This window comes from Folsomia candida, unplaced genomic scaffold (assembly GCF_002217175.1).
Source record: "Folsomia candida strain VU population unplaced genomic scaffold, ASM221717v1 Fcan01_Sc003, whole genome shotgun sequence".
Taxonomy (NCBI): Eukaryota; Metazoa; Arthropoda; class Collembola; order Entomobryomorpha; family Isotomidae; genus Folsomia; species Folsomia candida.
The window spans coordinates 15,413,313-15,423,308 of NW_019091195.1; the positions used below are offsets into that span (position 1 = coordinate 15,413,313).

At 44.1% G+C, this 9,996-nt stretch overlaps 3 protein-coding genes across 6 annotated transcripts; 2 read left to right on the forward strand and 1 right to left on the reverse strand.

Annotated features, from left to right (window-relative positions):
• Positions 1-1,258: 1,258 nt before the first annotated feature.
• Positions 1,259-5,289, forward strand: LOC118435082. Of its 2 annotated transcripts, XM_035850265.1 has the most exons (6): positions 1,259-1,554; positions 2,141-2,686; positions 2,780-2,849; positions 3,040-3,378; positions 3,619-3,822; positions 3,964-5,289. In XM_035850265.1, the coding sequence occupies exons 2-6, from the start codon at positions 2,154-2,156 to the stop codon at positions 4,189-4,191; spliced, it is 1,374 nt and encodes a 457-aa protein (XP_035706158.1). In that variant the 5' UTR covers positions 1,259-1,554; positions 2,141-2,153; the 3' UTR covers positions 4,192-5,289. The 2 variants fall into 2 exon arrangements, with proteins under 2 accessions (XP_035706158.1, XP_035706159.1); XM_035850266.1 differs by lacking the exon at positions 3,040-3,378 and having other exon boundaries at positions 1,262-1,554.
• Positions 5,290-6,605: 1,316 nt separating this feature from the next.
• LOC118435086 lies at positions 6,606-8,589 on the forward strand. 3 transcript variants are annotated; one of them, XM_035850272.1, is made up of 3 exons: positions 6,606-7,395; positions 7,519-7,761; positions 7,835-8,589. In XM_035850272.1, exons 1-3 carry the CDS (start codon positions 6,781-6,783, stop codon positions 8,003-8,005), a joined length of 1,029 nt encoding a protein of 342 aa, XP_035706165.1. In that variant the 5' UTR covers positions 6,606-6,780; the 3' UTR covers positions 8,006-8,589. The 3 variants fall into 3 exon arrangements, with proteins under 3 accessions (XP_035706165.1, XP_035706166.1, XP_035706167.1); XM_035850273.1 differs by having other exon boundaries at positions 7,597-7,761; XM_035850274.1 differs by having other exon boundaries at positions 7,618-7,761.
• LOC110847389 lies at positions 8,504-9,696 on the reverse strand. The gene is made up of 2 exons (XM_022094323.2): positions 9,176-9,696; positions 8,504-9,101 (listed from the first exon to the last, which is right to left on the reverse strand). The coding sequence occupies exons 1-2, from the start codon at positions 9,426-9,428 to the stop codon at positions 8,680-8,682; spliced, it is 675 nt and encodes a 224-aa protein (XP_021950015.1). The 5' UTR covers positions 9,429-9,696; the 3' UTR covers positions 8,504-8,679.
• Positions 9,697-9,996: the final 300 nt, after the last annotated feature.

Here is a 9,996-nt window from a genome sequence, read left to right on the forward strand (position 1 = left end):
ACAAGATTATTACGACACCCGGAATAAAACTGGGGTCACGTTTCACTCCGTTAAAGCATACGCAAACAGTGGTAGGTGAGATTAAAGCCCGTAAAATGGGATTGTGTCAAAATTTTACCTGTGGGATTTTTGGACTCGTGCATTTATACATTTCATATGTACACTCGCACACTGCGTGAGTTTGGAAATGGAGTCGAATTTCAGACAATATCTGAATGATTAAAATGAATGGTGACGATACTGTGGGGTTGACTAGATTGCAGTCAAAAATTACCCGTAATTGGCTCTGACTGATCACAGGATGATGGTGGTGGGTGACGACAACCTTCGAACAAGAGAGCACCCTCAGACGACGAGGTACAGATTTCCGCTTTGGTGGATTCTGAGCAGATTTCGTCCCATAGATCTATAACCCACGCAAAGAATTAAGTCTGTGATCATAAAAATGTGTCATCATCATTAAAGTTTGGCTGTATGCAATTCTGCCTTCGATTGATGCATATGAAATCGAATTGCACGAATGACTGGCTGGATTGAATCCCATTTTGGCTGGAAAGAACGGAGAATTGATATTTTTTTTGGAAATCTAATTCCGACCTGAATGCCCTGCTGTGACGTGACCAAGAAAATTACAACCTTACCCGTTCGAAGAGGGAGTGGTGCTCATTATGGGTGCACAAGTGCATTTGTTGAATCATGTAATTTAACAATGTTCTATTTTATGCATTTTCTGCATAACATCCGTTTCACCGGAAGTGGATCTCTGGCAATTTTCTAGGCTCCTTTAACAGCCAAGTCTTAAATTAAAACTGGGAGACGTTGCTAGTTGAGATTGCTTAGGAGTGGTTCTAGGCCTATTTATATGGCCACATTAATATGCATACATATCTCCCTCGTTATGCAATACTTGGGCAAATCGTCCCAATTTTTATGCAGCTATGACGAACATGAGCCTTCTTGCTGGGTTTGTTGGAGTGCCGTGTAGGCAGATAATGCTTTCTTAGCACCACCACCAAGCACCGGTATAAGCGTTACTTCCACTCGGATCTGATCCCTTCCACCACTGCCAGTGACATGGGGAGAATGAGTCCGAGGTGGTAGGGTAGCAGCTCTGCCTTTGCACATCATGTTACCCGTGCATATTCCTCAGGTGCGTAGGTGTAGAAGGTTTCGCACTGCATTATGTGAATGAATTTTGTACACCGTGGGTCGGATAAGCTCATGTTGTAGAGATCATGACGACGACGACGACGGCGACGGATCGACGCTGACTCGCACTCCGTTAACGCAACCCCGACACGTTCAGGCTGCCACCGGGAGGAAAAGAAGGAGGTCCACCGTCTTCTTGAGATCTCCGTCTCCGTCAGTTTCTGGATAAAAAGGGTGAGCCCGCACTCCCCTTCGGGAACAACGCTCGTAGCCACTGGCCACTAAACAACAACAACTCATCAGAAGGAGAAGACCGGAGGAGAGACTATTCGCGACGCTGCATAAATTAATTCAGCCCAGAGGAAGTGGTCTCGGAAAAAGGCACCTCAACTCACCAGATCCCAGGTAACGGCACGATCTGTCAACACATATTTTGCCACTCGTCTAATGGAGAGAAAGTACTTGAAACACGACTCGTTCCTCATTTCTGTTACGCACGCAGAGCGATTCCAGAAACTTGTCTCATCTGAAAAGGTCAATGTAAAAATGTTATTTCTACTTTTCTAGTCAACGCAGAAACTATAAAAGGTTAGATTTTCCGTGTTTGCATCAGACAGGGATTTTTACGGACTAAAACTTTTATGAATTTAGACTTTAACAAGTTTAGGAATTGCAAATATTGCAATGTCTTTGCGACTTGCGTTTCGGAAGGTAATTTGAGATTTTTGGTTGCAACGAACATTTCGCAGTGAGCTAGTTGCACTGGTAAACACATGCAGACATAAGTAAACAGTTAAGTTTAATGCTGTCAATTTGACACCAAGTAAACGAAGAATTGGGTAAAAGTCAAGTTTAACATAGGAGGTATTTATGTCAAAGAAAGGGTGCATAATTTGCCCACTCTGTAAAAGTGGGCAACTCGTAAAAGTGTAAAAAGAGTCCTTTCATTTGGTATCATTTTGCCCCGAAAGCTGAAAAAGTCCTTTGTCAGATCTGTCAGTGTGATGGGGAGGAGTTCAGACCCACCTGACCACGTCCAGCGTCAGAGGCCCGTGAGTGTGGTCACCACTTTGGCCGGGACCTCGCTGCTCCTCACCCTCACCATCCTCCTCCTCTTCGTGGGCAACAGCAGTCCCCATCCGGCCGCTTCCTCCTTCGCCACCGGGGAGGAGAGGCGCATCATGATTTGTTCAGACCGGCTGCTCCTAGGAATCCAGTTCTTCTGTCGCAACCCCTCCCAGTTCCGCTACATGATGGGCTTCGGAGGAGGGGGCGGAGGGGGGGAGAGCAGAAAACGGAGTGGGGACATGATGATGCTCCGACTTCCGCGCCTCGTGGATCAGGAGGGGTACGAGAAGGGGGACGACGACGAGGAGGGTGACGAGGCTGACGATGACGTCGTCGACGACGATGGGGACGAGCTCTTAAGGGAAGACGAGGACTCCTCATATTTGGACTTCAGGAGGAAGAACATTGTGGACGCTTGTTGCAGAAACGCCTGCACGGAGGACGAATTTCACCAATTTTGTAAACTCGGGTAGTTCATCAGTCGTATTTATCCATCTAGTTAAGCATGGTTTAGATGGGTGGATCACTTAATAAACTACTTTTTATGGGTGTGCATGAGAAGAGGCCAGGGGCGACCTGCTACAACAACCACGACGACACCACCACCCCCACCTCCATCCCGAATATTGCCGGTAAGCTAGACAATCCCATCGGGATAAGTGTGCTCCTCCATTCAATTTAGTTCACTTAGGACCAAAATTTGTGTTTGTTTTGTGTGAAATCAATGTGCAAATTGTTGGCCTGATCATTGCTATGCATTTTTTGTCTCTGCTGCTTTTTTCATGTGCTGCTGCTGCTGCTGCTCTTGGTTGGAATCAGCAGCAGGCATTGTGGAACCAACTCCTATCCCGGCATCGACTCTCGCTTCGAAGCAGCACTTGGGGTCAGGAGGTCGTCAGGTCGTCTCCTGCCCGAACTGAGGATGAGATCCGAGTTAACCTCATTCGGGAAGCCGTTCGCTGCTTGTACGACCCGAAATGTAGTGGGCGTGGGCAGGTTGAAGGGTCCTCGCGTCGGAAAGGGGTCGGGAAGAAGCACAGGGTTGCCACCACCAACAGGACCAAGAATTTCGGGGGAGGAAATGCAGTGGGGAAAATCAAGACGATCTCTCCTCTCGTAAAGTCATGCTCGCCAACAAGAAGACTGCAAAAGATGACAAAGGTTGCAATAATCTGTAATCTGCATTATTGTAGCAGTTGTAGACGAGTTTTGCTTAAAATACTAGTTTTTTCTTGCCATTTTTTTCTTCAGTTTCTTCATTTTCTTCTTTGTAAGGTCCCTATTAACTTATCGTTTTTCATATCATTTTCTATATTTCCGAAATTCACTAAACAAGTAAAAAATTAAATCTTACTGTCCCTGTTTCCCTTCTTCATCTGTTCCTAAACTTAACCCACTCAGGAGGAGCAGTCTCAGATCTACCCCTACCTGCTTCGAATGCTGACTTGGATCATTCCGGCTAAACCGGAGCAACAGTCGGCACCGGAACAGGAACCTCAGTCCTCCCCCAGGATTGCCGACTCACCTCTAATTTACGAAATGTCGGGTGGTCGAATTTCGCCATCGTCTCGACTCCAGATCCCCAATTCGTCTCGCTTCATCAATGTATGTACTCTTCTTTCCTCTCGTAATCAACTAACAAGGGTGTTTCCCAGTAAATGTGTGCATGCAAATTGACGGGAAAGTTGTCCATCCTGCACTCTCCGTAACCTAACCGTAAAGCTCACTAACGAATTCTGGTGTCAGGGTGGGACGACGACCTCTGGGGGGATATTTGGAATGCCCTCTTTCCATCGGCGGACGACCCATCCCACGCGGTCGCATGCCACCCACAGACGACCCCCTCACCCCGAAGAGAGCCCAGCAACAGCAGGCGGGCCTCACATGAAGCTATCCGTCGTCACGGACCCCCCCATCGAAACCAAAGTGGGATTCGGTCTGGGCACTCATGAAGGCGTCCTCTTCAACAATTAGCGCTGGACTCCCAACCTGTACAGTGATCACGTGTGAAGGAGGACACGCGGAAGGATTTCTTAGAGCTAAAGCATAAATATTACTTAATTGTCTACTATATACCCAAGAGTAATACAGTCTAGTCCTACACGTCTTCAACTTCATTGATCTTGCATAACTTAATTACAGTTTACTATGTACATAACGTTAAGTATTAGTAAGTAATTAGTGAGAGACAGAATTAGTGAGTAAAGCATACAATTAATTTAGAAATGTTAGTATTCCCTATTCATTAATTTGTTGCACATCCGTACGCAATATTATTATGAGTGGATGAATATCACTACTTTCTAATTAATACTGGGGGAAAAGCAGTTTATAATTATCGATGTTTAGCAGGTAGGTAGTCGTAATTAAGTAGCTATAATTTCACACATTGCTATACGTATGTATTCCTGGATTTGAGTATCCTACCCTGTCAATCGTCCATCCTGTTCGAGACATCCTTGGGATCAGTTGCTCTCCTTGCGTGGCTGACACTGTTCCAAAATTATTTATCCACTCTGTATTGATAGCTAGCTTTTAAGACAGTTTTTATTACACTTGTCAATCAGTATGTGATCACATCTTGTAAATACACATCTTCTTAAAAGAAGTAACTTATACATAGGTAGTGTAAATTTTAGCATATTTCGCACATAGAATTTTAGCAAATCTATTTCTTTCTAGTATCCTAATTGCATTCTGATTGCTAGTTTTTCCTTGAAATCAGTGCTCACTTTTGTGTAATAGTTTGCATGCAGGTTAACAGTTCAAGTTTAATGTACCTGTTAAGTAGTTATCGATTTCTGGTTAAAGTTACGATTTTGTTTCAAGAAGCTAGAGACTTACCATTTTGTAGTGTAACGTAACGTAATGTAATCGTGTATTATGTGTGTACATATGTATCCGTACTCGTGGTGGTGTTAATGCTGATTTGATTTATGGAGTGCATTCTGCACAAGTCACAATCTTGAAAAACATAACTCTAAGTAGAAATAGAAAAATATTCTGAATTTGGTCGAATAATCACAAAAGAGAAATAAATATATGGCAATGAAGGGTTTGAATGCAATATAACATCGATCGGCTGAACAATGGCGAACAATGTCAATATGTTGTGGAATGATTAATGATTTGTTTAAGTGAAATAAATGAAAAGGAAAAGTGAGAGAAAGACAAATCTTTGCAGTGTGCACACGTGTAATTGAATTTAAGCATAAATAAATAAATAAATAAATGTACGGTCAACGCGTCTTTTACCATAAGTTAAAGATGACAAACATGTAACCAAATGAGTGGAAATCATAAAAAATCTTCAGATCTATTTCCATACACTTTTTGTTCTGGAAGTTGTTTTCAGTTTGCAAGGTTTTATAATATTTCAATCAGGACATGTTCCCCAATTGGTCTCGAGTTCGGGTGATTGTTCTGGAAGCGTTGCAAATCATCACCTTCAAATGAAGAGATTATAATCAATCTTAGAAGAGATTAAACGATTTTGCTAATTTACTGCAATCTCATGTTGCACAATCGCATGCAATTATTTTGGCTGGTAACTCCATCCTCCAAAAGCAGCATATTTATTTTGTGCCATGATTACTTTCACTCTTTGAACTATATGCAAATAGATACAGATTAGATGGAATATGCACCTTCACTCTGAAATGCATGTTCAAGACGCATTTACTTAAGTATTTGTGCCCTTTAGCTCAAAGAATCTGGGTTCCGTCGTCTTGTGAAATGCACATCCTTTGAATGGAGTCGTAATTTTCTTTGCAGTTCCCAAAATACGTACGTGCTTGGGTGTCCGAATATGCAACGAAATGAAAATCTAGCTGAAATAATTGTAACGACAATTATTCCCCTTTTCAAGTCACAGTTTGAGGATTACTTATTTATAACGCGACGATTCCGTCGAATTGAACCCGAGCAATATTAGAATGATTGCAAAAAATGATTGCAAAAAAGTGGGAGAAGAGAAACATTATTTCAAAAATCAAGAGAGAACTTGTATATGCACAAGAAAGGATCCGTACCTATTTCCGGTTTGTGACTAGCTCATCATCATCCAGCTTAAATGGTGGAAGGACTCCTGACATTAAGCCAATCACCTATGGATAAAGGATGCCTATTAGACATCAAAGCAGGAGAAGCCTCCTCGCAAAACGATAATTGGGACAAATTAAGTGGAAGTATGACGTGGAATAAGCAACGTATTTATTCTGGATGCGCATCAAATTATATGAAAAGATTTAGCAGGATAAACGACGTTAAGATGTGGACCCATAATAAGCGGATGCACACACGTAGGTGTGCCCAAGAGGTTGAAAATTTGGATAAAAAGGACGAAACTGTGGCTGAATGGGGACAAGTACTCGACTTGCATCCCTGCATGCAAGTCGATTTCCTTCATACATTCAAGACATGGAAAAAACATAACGCTTGTTCTGAAAAGTGAAGAGGTTTTTACTAACTAAATTCAGGGAAATATAAGATCAGAAACTTGTTATTTTAGAATATTTGTTCCTTTCTCCTCCTCCTCCTCGTAATAAAATAAATTTCCATCCGATGGGGTCCTTGAGCTTCCTCCTTGTCGTCGTGATGGGGATGGTCGTCGTGGCGTTGGGAAGTCCTCTCTCGAGATATGGCGAGGTGGAAGAAGACGGGAGCCTAGGCGAGGACGGGTACTACAACGACGGCCCTGAAGTCATATCCCCCCAGTCCGAGGAGGAACCAGCCCGACGACCCCCACGACCCTCACGACCCCTTCCGCTTAAAACGGTTCGAAGGTCGGAACCCACCCTGTCGCCGCATCAAGAGGAGGAGAAATTCCAACAGTGTCAAATGAACCTCTTGTGGCATCTCCAAGAAGCCTGCACCGACCCCAAATACACCCAGCTGCGAGTAATGATCCGCCACCGAATGGCCAGGATGCAGCTCATATCGGCCAAAAATGGTGGGGATGGAGGAGCCAGCAGTCAGAATCCCTTCCCCTCCTGGCCTCGCAGTGAAAATGTGGTGGACGCCTGTTGCAAGAAGCAGTGTGGGATCGAGCAGCTCCTCATGTTCTGTCCGACCAGCGTGACCACGACGATGGCGCCCACGACTCCGCCCCCAACGACGACGACGCCTCCGACGTCACCCACCCCACCACCATCTCCTCCCGAGCAGTTGGAGCAACAGGTGAGGATTTTAGATATGTACTTTTTGGTGTGCGTAGAGAGGAGGGTCCTTAATTGAAAGGCTTACAAGGCAATAAAGTCATGCATGAGAAGGTGAAAGTCTTTTGCAATTGAACGCATGTAGACCTCCGAAAAAAGGCAGTCGTCATTTTTACCCTTCCTCGTCAGTTTATTGGCTTTGGGCCTTCCTAAAAAATCCAAGGAACGCCACCACCCATTGCAGCATCAGGACGGTCGGATTTTCGGTGCGGGTCGCAACCACCACCGCAACCCGCTCGCTCAGAGGGAGGAGTGGCAAGTGGACATAATTGTGAGGCCGGAGCAGCAGGACAGATATCCGTCCGGTGACGGGAGCAACGTGAAGCCGGTGAGTAATTCTACCCGATCCCGACTACTTAATTTTATCCACGGCAAGTTTTCACTCCTTGTTTTCTCTTAAGAAATTCGGAACTCCGTCGTACGCCCGGGGTGGGAGTGGGGCCGAGCAGCCAGAGTCTCGCAGACATCGCCCCACGAATCTCTTTGTTGTCGACGAAACTCCCGTGGCGGACGAGCGTGTTTCCTTCGAAATTGGGACTGGCGGAGGTACGCGGGATGATCTCAAGTACTGAGGAGGTTCATGAGACATTAGATACTTTAACCCTGTCGAATTGTTGCGAAATATTTTCTAGTCTGTCGCAAAATGTATTCATCCAATACTAAATTATCAAGTCCACGAGCTAGTATCTGTAGAGGGCAGTCTTATCTCGTCAATATGCAGATTTATAATCCAGACTATAATTTTATATAGCGAGCACTAAATATGCTGCAGTAGTTACCCAGAAGAAAATAGGCAACGTATCGTGTACCTGACGACATGCTGATGAGAAAGTATACGTTTAAATATGTTGTGTTTTTCTGACCAGAAATATTTTTTACAAGAACCCCAACTTTGGGGATGAGCTCTATATTTTTATGGAAACCCCGTATTTTTTATATACTTAAGACTTACCGTTAAGAATTAGGATCAGAAATTAGTGAACAATATTACAGTCAATCAAACTTGTCGTCCCGTATCTGACTCAAGCTCAAAAAAGTTTGTTCAGAAAAAATACGATGTTTCATTGCGGTATGTTTCAGCATATGTCCGTGTATTTATTAACTAAGCAAAAATTTAAATTGTATAAAAATAAAGCGAATTTAATTTTGATGTGCATTAAACTGTGTGTCGTAGTTTATTACAAAAGGCGACATTGATATCATACTTTGAGCTCGAAAATCAATCAAAATCATAAAATGGAACAAGCTAACATGGAAAATCGGACGCATCGCAGCCAAAATGACAACACTTGTGCACAGCAGCGACGACTTGGCCGTACTCCTCGCGCCTCAACCTGTCTCGCCCTCCGATCACTCGGGACGCGTCCACCATCCATTTCCACAACTTGCCATCCACATCGTCCTCCGAACTGGAGGAGGAGTCAGTTTTTTGAGGGTCGATAGGGTCAATCTCACCATTTTCATGGGGGAGTTCCAGCTCTTCGAACAATAGTGAGGTTGATGTGGCCGGGGTGGTTCTGCGCCATCGGGACACTGATTTCTTGGTGCGACGTGGGGAAGGCTCCCTCTTGGGATGTTGGGGGGAGTACTTCTTGATCGTGTTGGTCCACTCCTTCATGAGGTGAATGTCGTTGAAGAGGATTTCCCAAACTTCAGGGTTCTCAAGCTCTGAAAGGGTCATCAAAATCGTGAGTCTACTATCTTTAGTCTAGGCCAAATTCTCCGCAGAAATTCCCACATACCTTCCGAAACTGGACGAGTGCCAGACACCATTTCTCGCCGACCGTGACTTCGCTTCTGCTTGCAGGAGTTGAAGAAGGCGGACATGATGAGCTCAGGGGAGGTTTTGCAGGAGGAGTAATGTTTCATGGGGTTGCCGTCGACTGGATGGATTAGGGAGACGAGGAGGGGGACCACTCCGAGACCGAGGAAAATGAGGAAGGCGGAAGACATCCGGAAATACGACTTGGAGGCCATGGGGAGAAGTAAGCCCATCACAACAGTTAGAAGTAGGTGCTGATGAGATCTGACCAGTGGAACAATTAGTTTGTTGGAACAATCTGAAACAAATCTGGGATGAACTAGTGAACGCCAAAGTTGTGTATGCAAAGGAAGGAATGTTTTTGTTCGTTGGACAATACTCTTTTGTGGGACAAATTCTGGTGCTTTTCAGAAAAATACTTTTCCGTACTTGAAAACTCACTAAAGAAAATATAGTCATCCCCGCTTGAAAGCTTTTACTTAAAGAAGGCGAAACTGGGGAGTGAAACTTGTAGTCAGATGAGCCTCCCATTTTTATAGACGCGAGTATTGGCTTGTGACAGACAACTAAAGCATTCCTTCAATAATTACGATTAATTTACTGACTGGTGATTAAAGTGGTTTGATATTTGCAGTGAATGATGAAGGTTCTTAGCTCTTTGGTTAGGTTAATCTAGACAACCTTTGTTCTTTAGAGATTTCGCATGATTTGGTTCAAAACCTAGTTCAGCATGGATAAATTCCTCTCTCTCGCTGTAATCACACCACGATCAGGCCATAAAGTAATACGACACCAACACAA

Coding starts and splice junctions, on each gene's coding strand:
- LOC118435086 (XM_035850272.1), top strand. CDS start 6,781: ATGGGGTCCTTGAGCTTCCTCCTTGTCGTCGTGATGGGGATGGTCGTC. Junction 7,396..7,518: donor CCGAGCAGTTGGAGCAACAG/GTGAGGATTTTA, acceptor GAACGCATGTAG/ACCTCCGAAAAAAGGCAGTC. Junction 7,762..7,834: donor ACGGGAGCAACGTGAAGCCG/GTGAGTAATTCT, acceptor TTTTCTCTTAAG/AAATTCGGAACTCCGTCGTA.
- LOC118435082 (XM_035850265.1), top strand. CDS start 2,154: ATGGGGAGGAGTTCAGACCCACCTGACCACGTCCAGCGTCAGAGGCCC. Junction 2,687..2,779: donor CACCAATTTTGTAAACTCGG/GTAGTTCATCAG, acceptor GTGCATGAGAAG/AGGCCAGGGGCGACCTGCTA. Junction 3,823..3,963: donor ATTCGTCTCGCTTCATCAAT/GTATGTACTCTT, acceptor TTCTGGTGTCAG/GGTGGGACGACGACCTCTGG.
- LOC110847389 (XM_022094323.2), bottom strand. CDS start 9,428: ATGGGCTTACTTCTCCCCATGGCCTCCAAGTCGTATTTCCGGATGTCT. Junction 9,102..9,175: donor CACTCGTCCAGTTTCGGAAG/GTATGTGGGAAT, acceptor TGACCCTTTCAG/AGCTTGAGAACCCTGAAGTT.